The 19,216-nt window shown below is 32.5% G+C and overlaps 1 protein-coding gene across 8 annotated transcripts in view; it reads right to left on the bottom strand.

The window, feature by feature from the left end:
- LOC127715706 (uncharacterized) overlaps positions 1–19,216 on the bottom strand; it is a 235,243-nt gene that overhangs the window by 164,735 nt on the left and 51,292 nt on the right. The window contains exon 20 of one of the 8 annotated variants that reach the window (XM_052221857.1): positions 9,742–10,363. The exons of the other annotated variants lie outside the window; for them this stretch is intronic. Coding sequence (XP_052077817.1) covers positions 10,124–10,363 — 240 coding nt within the window. The 3' untranslated portion in view covers positions 9,742–10,123. Of the gene's footprint in view, positions 1–9,741; positions 10,364–19,216 lie in introns of those variants that run through there. 8 annotated transcript variants of the gene reach the window in all.

The following is a 19,216-nucleotide window of genomic DNA, read 5'->3' on the forward strand; positions in this document are numbered from 1 at the left end:
GGTTTCAGTTTGTAACCCGAATTATGACTTTTGAACAGCGGTATACTACTGTTGTCCTTATTTACTGCAAGCTTCGGTTATATTTAGAAAACAACATTGACATAATTGGTTTTTATTCTGAAGGAGCTTATAATTGTGTAAAAATTATATACCGGTTTATAAGCAATGAAATAAATGATTGTTTACTTGTAGGAGTTAATTGCGTGATTTAACCACAGCAGTCAGTTATGTCAAATGATAATGGTCAACCTTAATGATGTTTGCAAGCTTCAAATGCAAGCACAAGCTAAACATCAGTATGAAGGGACTCGTTTTATGCATCCTTGTCTTCTGTTGAGATATACGAGAAAACAAAATGTACCCATCTTCTCATTACATGGACAACATGAAAAGCCATTATTTAATATATCCTTTTATCAAAATAATAAACTTGTTGTTTATTACCCAAATATCAAAATGTATACAAACAGATATCATTGATGATGTTTGTGTATATCACTACAACAAATAACAAACACTGATTTAGGTTGGCTTATGAATTGTCATGGCAACATTTAATCAAAATGCATTCAAACAACAACAACAACAACAACTGTTACAACAACAGTACACAACCAATTTATTTGTCAGTCAAAATAAAATCTTGATGACGATTGAACTAATAATTGTTTAACAGCTGGGCGATCCAAGTCTGGTGTACTGAAGGGCGGTCCAGTCAGCAATATTTCAAAAGTAGCAGCTGGGATATCCATAGTCTTCATAAAATTCATTAGATTACGCCAAAATTATCATTTGAACTATAAGTAAAGAATGATAATCGGCCACAAAATTTACCAAAAAAATCAAGCCATATCAAAGCTATGCGCAATTTAAACAACATATCACGCAATCAGAATAATTAAACATATTGTGTAATCATCATTTTTACAGCAACCAAATTTCACTACCGGCTATGTATTGATGTTTTGTTTTTGTAGTGTCAACATAAATCATGTTGTTTTTTTTTTATAATATAAAACAATGTGGATGCTTTATAAATGTTTCAATCGATGATTGTTTTTGATCAAAAGTAAATATCATTTTCCAATAAATGACAAATGTACTCCGTCGTCTAAATATGAGACTGTGACAGTTGTCAAAATGAGTATACATAACCACATATCCTACATGTGTTAGTATGCAAGCTTCAGACATCACCCCTCTTTCGTTATGCTCCCATGGTATGGTCATCATTGAGTAACGCCAGGAACGCCGAGTAATAATGCTTGACCGTATAAGTGAACATTTTATAAGCATACGAGATAATATGCTTTTAAAGTTCAAGTGATAACGGAGAGCACCACACGCGGTACCTTTGCAAAATCATTCCCAGCACAATGCAATAAAGCTTGTTTAATTTTGCTGCACAAATTGAATAGGTTGTAAATTGTACAAGCAACATTATCCATATCATACCAGACTTGCCTGCCCAGCACAAGAGCAATTGTAAATTGTAAGTGATCTAAATTATTACCTGATTAACTTTTCTTTGAGTGAACAAGAGCATGTCAAAGTATTGAAGAACTAACAATCATGATGAACAGCTGAAAACATAATTTATTTTGTTAGCTCAAATATTTTATATCGCTTTATATAATATGTTATGCAGATTTCCAAAACGACCGAAGTCAATATGACCATTCATTGCACAATGTGTTGCCTCATCTATTCGAAACGAATGCTTGTTTTGATTACAACCAAATAAGTCTAAAATTAGATAACGTGTTGCATCAGATTCTAAAAATGCCCGTAAAAGGCTCAATTTCTCTCGTGTCTGATCGAAAGATATTTTAATAACATATTATTTGGTAAAATATTTCTTGATTAAACCTTTTACTGGTAATGATGTAAATCAATCTTTTAGATCTATTTTATTTTACGTCAACTGTTGATGTCTGGCTGTGTATTTATATTTTTAATTTCCCGGATTCTCAAAATGCACAAGATGCTAAACGACCGAGAAAACATGGATCTAAATGATGTATTTTCTTCAAGAATTATGTGTATGGCTCATCCTGGTTTGTCGATGTTTAGTCGAAACTTTTAAAACCTAGGTACTCCGGGTATGCTACATTATACCAGATACAAAATTATATATTTTCCTTATACCCAACATCACGGTTCCTCATTCTATGTCGTCTCTCTGGTATTCGAATTTCAACTTCAAAGTGCATGAAGTTTTACGGCAAACTCTCGCATGCTCGAATCAGCATATCAATAGCAACAAAGGACGACTCGATTTGCCAAGCCTGTCAGTACAATTATTTGCTAATTCAATAAACGAATTTAACTTTTATTTAATTAAATTCTATTATTTTGCTAGTTTCAATTTATTTATTTTTTTTTTTTGCAATCATGTCTGAAATTGAACCTATTTGAATAAGAGAAATTGTGTCCCCATATCTAAAACAATCTGGAAAGCAACTTTGATCCAAACAATTGCAAGCAAAGAATTATCTGGAAGTTCCCAAACCTTCCAGAGGGGGAATAAAGACTATTTTTTTTATAATGCCCAATTTTAAAAGAAATCTATTCCAGTGCATTGTAAAAAGGGATTATATATTTTGAAAGATTTTATTAACATTGTTTAATCAATGACCGTTGCATCAAGAACTAACCTGTTATGTCTTGACCAATAGCGATTCCTTCCAGATATTTTGATAAACTATATATATCACCTGACAAAACGGCGTTTTTTAAAGTTGGTTACACTATCTACTTTAACGTATTCTATTTTCAGTACAAATATAAGACCACGACATTTAGCTTACACAGAAGACAAATGATTACCTAACTGAAAAGAAAAAAGAAAACCTTTGTTACATAATAAAATGATGATTTTTTTTCTCAGAGTGTCAGATCTTAAAATTCTGTCACGGTAACAATTGACAAGAGGAGTATAGCTATTTCACTTTACTATACAATTTGATGTGTTTATAGTATTTACTATCTTTTGCACATTTATTCATACATATTCATTCAGTCATTCAGTCATGAATTAATTTATTTATATCTATTCATCCATTTATTGATAGACGGATGGCAAACAAAACTGAAGTCTTCTATTCTGCACCAATGAATAATGCATACAACCCTGCCATATGTTTTGATACCATATAAATTGTATACTGTGTATTAATACTAATGCAAATTTTTACACTTCATCAAATACTTTAGATAGGATATATGCGACCTTAAACAATGAGAAAAACCCAGCCCGTATAGTCGACTATGCATGTTTTCTTATCGAATGCACAGTTAAAATTCCAAAAAAAATAATATTAGAATAACAATAAAAATAAATATGTATTGTGTATAACAATAATGTATTTTCAGTGTGAATGAAAGTTGGTTTCCTCCATGATATCGTCTCTGTATCTACGCCATATTTAGAACAACCAAGTGGTCAATTCGCCTGTGACAATTCATTATGTCGCTCTTTTTATTAGCACTTATTGTCTCGATATATGAAAATAAGACTACTATCCACAAAAGATCGGAGGACTAGGATGTGAAAAAGTACATGCCATCGATTGGCCTTCAAAAACAGCATAAACTATACAGTATAAGGCATGACCAAAATATGTGATAATTTAACAAAGATTATTAATAATAACATCAATACTATGCAGACTGTTGAAAACTTTAATATGTGCTGAATTGTATACTGTAGTTGTATAGACTTACCCCCAAGCAACAGTTTAATGCAGGACCGAAGACGTATATACTCTTACCGAATGGATTCAATTTTTGCGGTCGTTGATAAAAATCAGAATTAAAAAATTAAATTGGTCCACGAATATCCATGCTACAGTATTATTTAAAAACGAAAATGTTGCAAATCATCTGAGTGTCCTATCTCAATGACAAATATGTTGTTGTCCCTACAGTTATAGCCCCAAACAACATCATTTATGTGAGTAAATCACATTACATAAACTGCTTCATAAATGAATTAGAAATCGACAATTCACTTAGAAACTCAACAATTACCCTTACGACACTGACAAGGGAGGAAATCCTTGATAATCATAGGTCTGTTCTGTGTTCCTTTAGAATTTCCACTAAGATGAGAAAATGGTTCTCCGTCACTATATTGGATACCTAAACTACATAAGTGTGCTTACAAACAACTTTACATTGCTGTGTCTTATGGTGATCACCGAAACCTCGTTATAAATTATTAACATCAATTTTATCAGCAATCAAAACCAGGCTTCAAGTTATTGTAAAACTAACTATTTTATAGGTAGCATAAATCAGATACGGGTACTAATTTCATCCTGCAATGATATTAAAACGTTTGACTTTTCTTCATTTTACGCAAGTATTCCCCATTCCAAACTAAAAGACAAATTGAAAGAGTTGGTCTTGCATGGTTTCATAAAACATGATGGTCAACGTAGAAACAAGTATCATGTCTTAGGGAGGGATAATTTGCACTTTGTTAAAAAAAAGAATTTTTATGAAACTGACATTATCAAGATGCTTGATTTCTTGATTGACAGCATATTTGTAACGTCTGGAGAACGAATTGTTCAACCAACTATCGGCATTTCCATGGGAACAAACTGTGCTCCTCTTCTTTATCGTTTCTGTATTTATATGAGGCTGACAGCATACAGGAAATTCAGAGAAAGAAAGAAAAAAAAATGTCAGCAGTATCCTTTTAACTTCACCTTCCTCTAAATAAATGCTGTTTTCTCACTAAATACTTCAAAGTTCGGTGACTATGTTGAACGCATATAACCCATCAAACTTTAGAAAAATGATAGAACACATACAGTTATGTCTGCCTCATATCTTGACTTGCATCTAGAAAGTGACAATGAGGGTTGGTTGAACACAAAGCTTTGCGACACAAGAGATGATCTCAATTTCCCAATTGTGAACTTTCCATTTCTATGTAGCAACATTCCAGCAGCACGTGCAAACATGGTACCTATATCCCAGTCAATACAATATTCCAGGGCTTGTATTCTCTATCGTGACTTCATTAATGGTGGTTTGCTGCTCACAAGGCAGCTATTTAACAAAGAAATACAAATGGTGATGTTGAAATCATCACTTCGTAAATTTACGGACGCCATCACGAGTCTTATGATAATTTTGGAATATCTGTTTCACAGATGACAACGAATAGTGTTCCAATTGCGTAACGACAATCCCGTCTCCTTTTCCCCGAATGTGACCTACCGAACTAGGCTCATCACCGGATTTATACTATCATGAACAACACGACGTGTGTCACATTTGGATCTGCTTACCCTTTCGAAGCACCTGCCATCACCTCCGGTTTTTGGTTGGGTTTGTGTTGATCAGTATTTAGTTTTCTATGTTGTGTGTTGTTTTCTATTGTTTTTCTTTTGGTCGTTTATCTTTTTTTGCCATGCATGGTTTCATAAATTTGTCATCAATTTGTGATTTTGAATACCTGTATCCCCTTAATATCTCCCGCCTCTCTCACGCTTCACAAAATTTATGAAATTTGCAGGTTAAATTATTGAATACATATCAAAAAAAATTCCAGAGACATATTGAAATATATTCTTTCCACATGTTTTACTATTATGACTAAATAATCTTGACCATCTGGTTTACATATCCATAGAAATGAAATAGAACAACCCTCGACCTTACTGTTGTTGTCTTTGGTTATTAACCGAGCTTTTTTGGAGACTAAACTCTAACATATATAAATATCTCTAGATTTACTGGCGTCATTAAGAAACGGCTTATAACGCAACTATAATCAACTGTCATAAAAGTGGAAGGTTCGGCTACCTATAAAATAAGGTATAACCCACCATTTTCTTTGAAAACTACCTGTACACAGTCAGATTTATGGCAGTTGTTTTTTCACTTGTTCCGTTGATTAATGTCGTAATGTCGTTTGATTTTGTGAAATGTTAATGGACTTTCCCTTTTTTATTTGTCTTTGAGTACGGTATTTTTGTTATACATTTCTGTTTTTACATTTGGTGAATACGTTTCTCCATAAGTTGGAAGATATAAGTTGGAAAATCGTCATATATTTATTTATTTTCCTCGAATTTATATGGCAAAGTGTATGTTCCGTTTCCGATTTTAATCCTTTATATGATACAAGACGATTTCTACACATTGTTAAAAAAAGGCTATATTTTCTTTCCGTTTTGATTCGCAAAATAACATACTATATGTTTATGTCGACGACTCTCAGCATAGCTTTTTACAAGCCATTCTTTGTGGTATAGCACGTTTAATTGACAAGCAGGCATAATTTGCCTGCATAACTGATGATAAAAAAATGGCGGATAATACCAAGGAGACATTCATCCATAGGTCAAAATGAAACCAACAACGCCAAGAAAAAACATGAAAGCCACCTGACATTTATTTCGAATGGAATAGCACATCATTTGATCCGTGCTAATTTATCAATGCTGTAGATGAAATTAATCTTAACGGTTATCAATTCAACACTGTAAGTATATCTTTGAATACTGTTTTTATTGGTATAAATATCGATTTTGTTATCATTACATTAAAACCATGCTAAATATTAAGGTTATATATGTCGTGTACATGTTGTTATTTTGTACACGTTATTACCTGTACAAACATTGTGTACAAGTAATTGCTTGTATGATGCCATCATACAAGTTATTACTTGTACAAATACAATTGTACAAGTAATTACTTGTCCAATTTTTATTGAGAAAAAGATAATAACTTGTACAAATCATTATTCTGTCTTGGCCTATTTGTTGTTCACAACAAAACTTTCCTTTTATTTAAACATTTTATTACTAAGTGCAAAAGTATAAATTCACTTCTAACATGTGAGTACCTTTTAATTGATAAATATGTTAACAAATCTGTTCAGTTGTAGTAGGCATAATCAAAGGGTAAAGATGGAAAAAAATCGTAGAAAAGAAATTTCATGATGAAAGAAATAAATTGTGAGATGACAATAAAATCTTCTCACACGTGAAAGATACAGAGAAGTAATTTAAAAGAAGCCAATTAAAGTTCCAAAAAGAAAGCACTTCAAAAATAATTCTTAAGACGGTATGATGTTTTGAATGTAGCAGGAATTAAAAAAAAATCATTTGCAAAGGAGACGAAACTATTTATTATTGTATAGTTGATGAATTTTATCCTCTGATTAGAACAGCACATTCTGCAGTTGGTCATGGAGGCATACACAAAAGTTATAAGGAGTAAAAAAAAAAACAATTTGCCAATATCAGCAGAGAAATTATCAGAATGTTCACTCAGATGTGTGAACATTTTGAAAAAAAGTTGCTCGTCCTATCACTACTACAGTCTTTAATCCTCGTTGTCAAGTCAAAGTCAAATATTTCATTGTCAGGTAGACCTTGTTGACTATCAATTATGTCCAGATGGAAAATATAAGTGGATCATGTACTACCAGGATCATTGTACCAAATTCAGTGTACTGCGCCTTTTAAAGACAAAAAGAGCAGCCGAAGTGGCTTACCAACTCACCGACATTTACAAGTACAACAATAATCATAATAATAATTAAAACCATACTGTCAGATATCAATTGAATCTTTCCCCCAATTGAGAATATAATAAATCAAAATAATTGGTAGACACTTTGCACCAGTAGTCCGTATCTTAGTGGCAACAAGTTGTTTAGCCCAATAAGCTCAAGGTTTCATGTAAGCTAAGTTATTAATTAAAGAGGCACTAGATGTCAAATTCATGTATACCGATTTGACTCAAATTCTCATATTTGATTTATAACCATGTAAAACATTTGTCCAAATTATAAAAAGTCTAAAATAAACAATTTACAGGGCATGGGCTCGATAATATGTAGCTTCGTTCCGTGTATATTCTAGTCTCTTGACGCCATCTAATTAACTATCGAGTTTACCTCCGAAGACCTCCGATGGTCATATAAGCGATATAAACATAAATATAGATATATATAGAAAGCAAACTCGTGCAATTTGATTTTTCTTTGTCATTCAATTAAATGAATTGCCTTTGTTTCACTTTCAATGTTGACATTTGTTCCTTTAAATAACCGAACACGCACTTTTCATGCGCTATCCATCTCTGCCTAAGAGATTGAATTGAAGTTCACATGAATATGGATTCAATGAGGTCGAATTATTCACTTGCAAGTGAATAATTCATCATCAATGTTTCTCAGCTTAATTTGACAAATTTGAACCATAATGGCTACTAAACACGAATTATTATTTCACTATTTCACTTTCAATAATGATTGAACAAAAAAAAATCATACTTAAGATTTTTTATATATCTCGTAGCTAATGCCTCTTTAAAAACAGAAGGAAGGAAGAATCAAATATAACTCAAAGAAAGCGATTTGTACAGGTTATTATTTTTTATCAACAAAAATTGTACAGGTAATTACTTGTACAATTATATTTGTACAAGTAATTACTTGTATGATGGCATCCTACAAGTAATTACTTGTACAAAGTTTTTGTACAGGTAACAACTTGTACAAAATAATAACATGTACACGACATATACATATGCACATTCACGGCTCTACAATCTGGAGATAATTATATTTTTGCATTGCATCAAGTGATGTTTTTCTCTGACAGTTAATGACGACATTACACTGAATCAATTGGATGTTGAATGTGTACTGGTTGATATTTAGTCTGAGATACATGTTTTTTCATCAGTTGATTTTTTGGCTTTGAAGTAGCTGTCAGTAACTGTGAGTACTCTCAATTCTGTACTTTGTGTCATTTTTGTTGTGTGGATGTTTAAATTCCCGGCCACGTCCGCTTTTTGTTGTTCTGTTTTTCTGCTTTGTTTTGGAATGATGAGCCCTTTTTCAATAGATTTTTATAGTTTCTTATGTTGTGCCGTTTCAATGCTGCTCCAGCTTATAGGAGGGTTGACGCCTTCAAACATGTTTAACCCCGTTACATTCTTAATGTGCCTGCCCCGAGACAGGAGCTTATAGTAGATAGGTTGTCGTTGGTTCATGTCTGTCCTAATAATAATTTTTCGTAAAATGATTTGTTATAATTAGACCGTTAGTTTTCCGATTTGAATATTGTTCTGTTGCTCAATGTCTAGATTATCTAGTGTGTAGTATACTATTGTATTTGTAGCAGGTCAGTATTTCTTTTGTTCCGTTGTTTTCTTTTTAATGTTGATGTGTTTCCCAAGGTGACCCGGATTTGTTTTAGATAAGTCGATTTATGACTATTGAACAGTGGTTTACTAGTGTTGCCTTTATATGATTGATCATTGTTTTGTCTTTTGGGATGTGTGTTATATGTCGTCCTTCGAATAACTGGTTTGATTGTTTCCTTTGTATGTTCTCCTTTTTTATCAAATGCTTGCTACACATAGTTCTAATGCTACGTCGTTTGTAATGTTTATTTTGATAGAATAACGTCACCATTTTGCATAGCATAACTTCAGAATTGATGCCGTGAAAACGTACGCGCAAGCTCACACGACGTATGACAAAATTCAAATGTATGATTTGACATTGTGTTTTGTCACTTTTATAAGAATATTGTACTTTAAGCTCCGACGGCATCAATTGGTGGTTTGATGCCATCGGAGCTTAAACTACAATACAGTCATCTCCTAGCTCATACTAATTGAAAAAAAGAAATTCGGTACACAATTCATGTTGTATAAAGTAGGAATAGAGACAGTGTTAAACATAAGTCATTGAACTATAAATTTGATGACAAGGTCAAATATTTATGTCAGACAAAATATCTTTAGATAAGGTATCACATATGCAATATGGATTTTGTATCTATAGTACCATCTAAAAATTTTTGAGCTTTATACTCATTGTTAATACCGTCTCTTTTGACGCAAAAGTAATGAACACATGCCTCGGATTAGACAAAATACAAATGTGATCATAAAATGAATATGTGAAAAGTCAGCTAAGAACCCATGTACATATTAAAAAAATACACAAGTGTTGCAATAAAAAGAAAGACATAGTTATTGCTGAATCTTAAATATAAAATGTTAAGCAACTTTCGCATGTAAGTAAAAAAAAACACATAGCAACGTTACATATTGAATAGGTTTCCAATTTATTTCACATGTTGTCTTTCTCGTCACTGATCTCGACTGATTTGACTGAATGGTATTCTACATTGCTCGTTGGTTGATTTCTGATTATTCCATCTGTGGTGTTTTGGCTTACATTATAATTTATATTACCACGTGAAGACTGTTTAAATTTTCTGTAATTAATGAATCCCAGAATCGACACAACAACAACAACAATGATTGCACCCACTACTACCGCTATGACGATTCTTGTATAACTAACATCCTACAAACAAATGTGCATATTTGAAAATATCAAAAAATTAAATTTAAATGCTACAAATTATCTTAAGTTATGTAAAAGGTGTTGAAATATAATTTACTATATGTTGGACTAAGGGCAATGTTGAGCTTCGCAAAACGTTTACATATGCAGCCCTGATATGCATGAATGTTTTGTTTTAATAGAAGCAGAATAGTGAATAATATATAAAACACAATTGCAAAGGTTTTAATACAAAAGCCTCAAATATTGACGATTTCGACCAATTTAGACTGCCGAAAGTAACACTGTTTTTCAAAAATAAAAGATTTATAGCATTTGTTATTAATGGATATACATTAAGTATAGCTCCACCTAAGAATCATGCAATATGAAGAAAAAGTGATTTACCTTTTATCAATTTTTTTTATTTGTAGCCTTGCACCTATCTCAAGTTATTTTCATTTTAAATTAACCGCTTTTTCTTACTATTCCAAGAAAGACAACCCATGTTGAACTTCATTACAAGTAAAAAAAAATATTTCATATTGTATGCTGCATCTTTTGAAAAACAACAAATAACAGTTTGAGAAATTGTTAATTTAGTAAAGATTCATTTGTTTATGGTGTTACATTGGATAGATTAATCATTTTTACTAATCATTTTTGTCCAGTGCATCTTGTATATTGTTTACAATTCATCACTTCCGGTTCTGCTTCACTACATGTGGAGGCAAATTTACGATGTTGTTTATGCAGCTTTTTGCAAAGTCATTCTAGTTGTGGTCTTCACTAACGTTACTCAAAAGACACAACTGTTATCAAGCTAAGTTTGTGTCACACAGAGATGTAAAATATCACTTGAATTAGCTGTTGGACTGAATGTAGAAGTATCGCTGCGTACAACTACAAATTACTACAATCATGAACTAACAACTAAAGAAAGTAGACCTGTTTATCACAGGCACTTGTTTCTATCCATGGGAAGCCCCACTATCAACGTATATTTACGAGAAGGTACCCAACTACTTTTTTCAACTCTCCGCTGAAAATCATTATTTCTCTGTCAATTCATTCTCAAATTTCTTGTTTCATACATCATTCTATTCGTGAAAAGTTTTTCTTTCAGATGGTATGCATTGTATTTACCCTTACAGTACCCCTTACCTCCAATACACAATCTTTGTCAATAAATTTGCATGAGTTCATTTTTAGTCCTCCTACAAAATACAACAAGTTCCGGTTTAAAGCATCAAATTTCAATATTGCTAGTGATTGGTCGGTTCATAGGTCATAGGGTCATTCAAAAATAGAAGGTTATTAGAAAGGGAAAGTGAAAGTAATATTGTATGATAACAACATGGTTTTGACAAAAACTCAAAAAGAAGTCCTTAACAAGGCAAATGAGGGACATTCTATGGTTTTACTAGGCCAAAGTGGGACAGGGAAAAGCTTTTTAATTAAAGAAATTTCAAAACAGTTAAAAAAAGAAGGGAAAAATGTATCAGTGACAGCGTCAACAGGAATAGCTTCTTTGAACGTAAATGGCCAGACTATACACTCGTGGTCCGGAATAAAGGACGGTAGATTTTCAAATCAGGAACTAGAAGATAAACTTAATAAAAATGAACACTATATACAGTACAAGCAAAATATTTTATCCACTGATTGCCTAATAATTGATGAGATTTCCATGATATCAAAGAAAATATTTGAGCAAATAGAAAGTATATGTAGAAAAATATTAAAAAATGATAAGTTATTTGGAGGCATACAGGTCATTGTAGTGGGGGACTTTTTTCAACTGCCGCCTGTCCCCGATCATTTAAAAAATGATGCTGGGGAATACTGCTTTAAGTCATCAACTTTTCAACAATTATTTAAACATAAATTTATACTGACTGAAGTTATACGCCAAACTCAGCCTGATTTTATCCAAGCCATTAATGATATTGCCAGAGGAGAGCTCCAAACTGAAACCGAGCATTTGTTAAATAGACTACGCCGCCCTTTACCTCCTGGTCCAGAACCTATCAGATTGTGCGCCAGAAATTTTGACTGTTACATATTTAATGCCACAAAATTAATGGATCTACCAGGGGATTATACTGTATATAATTCAATTGATGAAGGGCAAATTTCCAAACTGGACAAAAGTCCAGTAACGAAACAGCTGCACTTAAAAATTGGATGTCCTGTAATGCTTTTAAAGAATTTGAATGAAAAGCTAGTGAATGGTTTACGGGGTATTGTGTCATCATTGTCTAGTAAGTGTGTTACTATAAATTTCACAGGGCTGAATGGGGAAATCTTGACAGCTAATTTGAAAGCTGAAACATTTTTGGTATTCAGTTGTAATGAAAATAGGGTCATTGCTTCGAGACAACAAATACCTATCTGTCTGGCCTACAGCATTACCATTCACAAAGCACAGGGCCTAACATTACAAAGGGTTGAGGTTGATGCTTCAAACATTTTTGCGCCTGGCCAGCTGGGGGTTGCTATAGGGAGGGCTACAGAGAAGAAAGGACTGAGAGTCATTGGATTTAATAGGTCATCAGTCCTTAAGCATGAAGCCAGCTTGCATCAGTTTTATGATGCAAGTAACAATAATGAATTTGATAATTCTGGGAAACTTACTTGTTGTAAAATTGTATTCAATAATACAGAAGGGAATTCTGTGGACACTATTGAAAATTCAAATTCGGATGACGAATTATCAGATTTTAGTGATGGGGAAATTGAGGAAATAGATTTTTTATTGTCTAAAGATACTGATATAACTGAGCCATGTGAACCAGATCAGATTCAAGAACTCTTTATAGACTTGACAGAAATATCAGCACTTTTCTCAGACTTGAATACAGCACCAATTGATAAGTTAGTAAATGAACATTATAAAAATAATTTTGAAAACGTCTCAAGTACATTGAAGACATTTGTTAACAATTTATATTCGAAAATAAGCACAATTTTTGATGAGACTTGTGGTAATATTTCAGAGAAATCAGTCGAGCCTAAAGTATGGACAAAATATTATACTGAAGTCTATCAGCATTCAGTTTCATCTGAGTATGCTGGTCTTGCTAAGTCACTTTTTCAAAATGAACCATCTTCACTAGATTTTCAGCTGTGTAGCAAAATTTTTGATAAAGTAACATCAGCTGTTTTAAAAAAGCATGCGGATACCATAACATCGCAGGAAAAATGCATTTCCTCTTCAAACGAAATGTCAGATTCTGGGAAAGGAAAATTAAGGTACATTTTTGGAAGATGCATCGCTAAATGTCGTTATCACATTATGAAACAGGCCTTGAACAACATCTACAAAAAAAGTAACCGACATAATTCGTCAAAATTATTCTTAAAAGTTAAAATGCTAGACTCTCTAACTGCAAGATATTCAGAATTAGAAGTTTCATCAAAGTACAAGGACACCCTATACCAAACACAAAGGAAGCAAAATCTTTCTCAGGGTTTAACAAACATTGGTGATAAAACATTTCAATTTGCCATAGAACTGGAAAAAAAAAGGTTTTCAATCCAAACTGATCAGTCGTTCAATTTATATGGGGCTGGAATACTTAATTATACTCATGGGGAACTCTTGAAAAACAAGCCATTATTTGAACTGTGGAAGAACCTATTCTGTGATTTTGAAATAGTTGATAGTATTTTTATGGTCTGTAGTCAGGATTCAGAACAGTGTTTGATTGAGCTATATACTGATGTTGTTCTTAGATTCTGCAGAATCTCAGACAATGAATTTCGAAAAGGAATCCTACGCCAATTTGGGAAAACTAAAACTGAACGATTGCGAAAAAAAGTTGATAGCAAAGTGAGCACATCAGGAACACTTACTATGAAAAACATTTATGGTGATAATTCTCAAGGTAAAGTAAGCTCACATTTAAAACTAAAATCATTGGTTTTTGATTCTTCAAAGTCTGCTTTTAGTAATTTTGTAAAGAATGATCTCTTGAAACTGTGCCATGCCTATGCCATTCAAATAGCTTCAAATTCAACAAATGACAAAATAAAAGACAAATTATGTTCCGTGTTAAGTTCTGCATTAGAAATTCCTTTTCCTGAATATTTAAATGAATCTGGGCCTACAAAATCACCACCAACTGATCAAACACTTGATTCAACACAAACAATTGTACAGTCAGTACCTGATGTCAGTGATGTGCAAGTGCCTTCTACATCTGGACAATCAGAAGTGACAATAAAAGCTAAACCAAAGCTAAAGAGAAAACGAAAAAAATCAAAACTTGTTACAAAAACTAAAAAAAGGAAAAACAATAATGAAAATTCAGGGGAGAAAGACACCATATGTCCTTTATGTCAACGAGTATATGTTGACGGCGATGAATGGATTGCCTGTGACATTTGTGATGTATGGTATGACAGACAGTGTCTTGATTTAAGTGATAGTCAGTGGAGTGAAATTGAAGGGGATGACTGGTATTGTCCAAAATGCAAAAAATAATTTTGTTATAAAATTCATTTCTTGCAGAATTTGTTATATTACTTTCTGATGGTTGACCTTACACCCTTTAGATCTGATTACAAATAGCAAAGAACATTTGGAATGTCAAATTTATATATATATATATAATAAAGGAAGATGTGGTATGATTGCCAATGAGACCACTCCTCACAACAGATCAAATGACACAGAAATTAACAGCTAAAAGTCACTATACGGCCTTCAACAATGAGCAAAGCCCATAAAGTTGTAATCAGCTATAAAAGGCCCTGAAATCACAAATTTAAAAGAATTCAAATTAGAAACCAGACACTGCTGAAACAGTACAACATAAGGAAAGGAACTATTAAAAACAATTAACAAAGGCTTAACTCATCAGATGGATATAAATAGAAATACATCTAACAAAAACACAGTGGAGGTGGCCGGGTTAATCTTTTTAGAATATTTTCAATCGGGAATATAAAGTGTACTAAAAAAACAAAGAAATAATGCTGTAATTCACTGATTGCTGTTCTTTATTTCAAAGACACTTTGAGGTCATTGAGATAAAACACAAAAAAGTTTCAGATCACTGAAAGTTAAAGGTGACCATTCACAGTAATTAAGTGTAGAAGTCTTATAATAATGTATACATCCACTGCTCAAAATACTGAAATCTTATTTGAACTGGTAATTTTGGGGTGCTGAATAGCTTACTTGAACTACATTGTGTCTTGGATGGAAGGTTGTCTCATTGGCACTCAAACCACATCTTCTTATTTTTATATTGAAATGTGTCATTGACACTCAAACCACATCTTCTTATTTGTATATTCATGTATAGCTGACTAATGATATTGTTTGTTTCATTCATTTTTGAAGGCAGTTTTGTACCAAGACATGGTCTACATAATTTATCTTTGTTGGATATTTTCAGTTGTCTCATTGACAAATACATCCCCCTCCCTAATTTATGTAGATTTATAAGAAATGAAATAATGGCTTTATTGGATAGAGTTTACAAAACTACAATTACAATATCTTCCTCCCCCTTAATTAAATGGGTACACATACATCAGATGCCATATCAATCACATAACATACCATGTACATTTGTACCATTTGATAAGTAAGAGTCTTTAATAACTTATATAAAAATACATAATAATTAAATTTTTGCATTTTAATTGTCTAGTTTTTGTCTCTTTGGTGGTAGTGAAAGGGCTAATGGTTTTGCAGAAGTGCCACCAACATTAGACTTTTTTGAAGTGGTTGTTTGACCAAGAATGATACTGTTTATTCCAGTTCTGTATTCGTTATAGTTTGGGTTAGAGTTTGCCCCATGATATAGTGCACGTTGCTGGCAGAATATGTTTTCTATAATGTCACTATTTATACGGCTTGGTACAATATCTGTTTTAAATTCTAAAATTGATACTTTTACTAAAGACATGAATCCATGATAAGTGAAGTCAATATCTTCTCTTGTCTCCATCGTTATTAAACTTTTATTGCGTTTTTTTTCATCCCCTTGCAAATGCTCACTCTCCCATGCCTTAAAAAAGTTATATATTTCAGACAACAGTTTAAGCCTTGGATCACACATTTCTTTAATAGGCCTTGAATCTGTGAAAAAAGACACCAAAGCACTTGTGTATTTCAAAAACTCAAGAACACTGACCATTTCAGCCTTTGCATATGAATTTAGTGTATCACTATAGCATGTCATCAAGTTGTACATATCAGAATCAAGTGTTTGAAAGGCGAGTTTATTGCGCATTTTTTGGGCGTTTGACGGGAAAATATGTTCATCAGTCAATTTATGATGTATTCTGAAGCTATTTGTGCAATCCCACTGATACGCATCGACCCACATTTTCCAAATAATCACATGCTCATTTACAGTCAGAATTCTCTGGTGACTGTCTAAAAAACCACTACTTAAAACACTGTTTCTAATTTTTTTTATCAGATGACAAGGATCCATCATGAAAATCATTGAACGAGTTGGGTTTTTATAACTTTTAGCCACCATTTTACTATTTACAGGATTGCTTGAAGGAAAATGCATTTTTATGAATGCCCTATTATTTGCAGATCCATCTAAACTGGTATATATTGGTTTAAACCCCCAATTATAGAGTGCATCAACACATGTCCAAAAAGTAATAAAAATGTTAGCAGGAGGTGCTTGTGTGTTAGGAAAATTAGCAAATGGCCATCTAAATCCAGTAAGACCACTAAAAACATACTGCAGTACATGATCAGCCAATTCAGATTCAGACTTCCCATTTTTTAGCACTTGCATATGTTGGACCTCACTTCCACTATTACTTAGTCCAACCAAATTTGTTTCAGATTTATAATGAACAATTTGCAAGTCCTCCTGAATGGACATTTCGTCCAAAATAATTCCTCCATAAAAACCCTCCCTTGATAATTGTTGGGATTTAGCCTCACTATTCATCCACAGCATCATATCATGTATTATACCTAGTTTTTGTTGAACAGCATTCTTATATCTTTGCAATAAGGATTCTGATGGCAAATGTAGCCAATTATTAGTTGTTATATCTCTATATGCTGCTGGATTTCTATTATATAAAGTCAGAGACATACAAATAATGTCTTTGTCCCATCTTACACCTTTTTTGCTTGTATTTGAATTCAATATTTGGGTTTCAATTAGATTTAATTGATTTGATTGCAGGTTTGGGGCTAATTGTCTTAATTTATCTTTAATCTCTTCTCGACTTAAACAATATGTATTTTCTTTATCATCATCCTTCTCAGCATTATAATGCCTGTACTTTATGTGTTTTTCACAAATTTTTTACATCTTTTGTTTTTTGACCTGAGTGGACTTATAAATGAACAGTCTTTGTGTCTTAAAATATTAGTAATAAAGGTTCTGTCTTGAAAAGTCTCAATAGTACATTGTGGAGAAGTTCCATATTGTTTTTCCTCTTCAGATTTGATTATATAACCTTGGCACGGATTAATAAGTTTCATACAGCGAAAAAGGGATGCTATTGAGCTAGATGTCAGTTCTACTGCACTTGGTATTAATAATGATGAACAGTCAATTTCTTTATTGTCTATTTTGGCTAAAATGTTTTTGTTTTTATTTATAACTAACTGTAGAAAAGGCTTTCTTCCATTAAATTGTAATTCAAAAAAATATCCAAATATAACTTCATCTGTGTTCACCTTGAAAACAAACCAATGTTTAGGTACCATTTTGTGTAATTCTTTAAATATAACTTCCTCGTCTTTACATGAATTAATTAATAGATTCTTGAAACTTGTTATTGGCTTTCCGGTTGTGTGACTCCTTATTGTAGATTTTTTTGAATTTGGAAACATTTTAGTAAGCATCCCACTAACACATCTACATGTTATCTGTTCTTCATCATTGTTGATTTCTTCACGTAAAGACTTAAAAATTGTTTCAAGGCTTGTATTGCCACCTTCAGGACATTCAATTAAATTTTTACCTAACCTGCAAGAAAAAAGATTTTTTTGATTTTAGTATTAATCTAATTTTATTTCAGGAATTATTTATTCTATAATTTCAGAAAAAAATATTTTCATCCAAAGTTTGGTATAATTAGATGCATATATCTAAACTCCTGTGTGGTCTCTGGCTTTGGGAATCTACTCCCATATCAATGATATCATGATATAATGCTGTGAATATATATAGTGAGGCTAAATCCTGGGCTAAATTTTCTTGTGTTGGGTAAAAATGAATTACAGAAAAGTTGGTCAAATCAGAAAGCATTTAATATAAAGCAATAATAAACAACTCAAAGATTTTAATTTCAAAACATAGTTTTATTTTGGAATTCTTGAAGTTGACCAATTTGATAACTGGACCCAAATCTAAAATCACTATACATGGTTGGATGCAAAAAAAAAATCTTATAATTAGTTGAAATCAAACAAAGTTTAATTTCGGACTCTGATTTAGAGCAACTTGTTTAGTGTTTCTAAAGGAGAATCTTTAATACACAGTTTAATATTGCCCATAAGCGGATTCTGGGGGCCTGACCCCCCCCCCCCCCCCCTTTTTGGTGGGGAAAATTTTGGTTGATTATATAGGAAATCACTGAAGCATGACAGGAGTTGCCCCCCTTTTTTGGTGGGGAAAATTTGGTTGATTATATAAGGAATACTGAAGCATGAGCCCCCCCCCCCCTTTTATGAAAAGTTCTGGATCCACCACTGTTGCCTATCAAATACTGACATATTCTATTATACATAAATAATGCTTACCAGAAAGCCACATGGAATATATTTTGTTCTTTTTCTGTTTCTTTTTCCATTTTTCAGTTAATAACTAAAAACTTTTCTTTTTCTGTATTTATAATTTCCCTCCAAATTACATCTGTACACTCTCT

This window comes from Mytilus californianus, unplaced genomic scaffold, assembly GCF_021869535.1.
Source record: "Mytilus californianus isolate M0D057914Y unplaced genomic scaffold, xbMytCali1.0.p SCAF_9, whole genome shotgun sequence".
Taxonomy (NCBI): domain Eukaryota; kingdom Metazoa; phylum Mollusca; class Bivalvia; order Mytilida; family Mytilidae; genus Mytilus; species Mytilus californianus.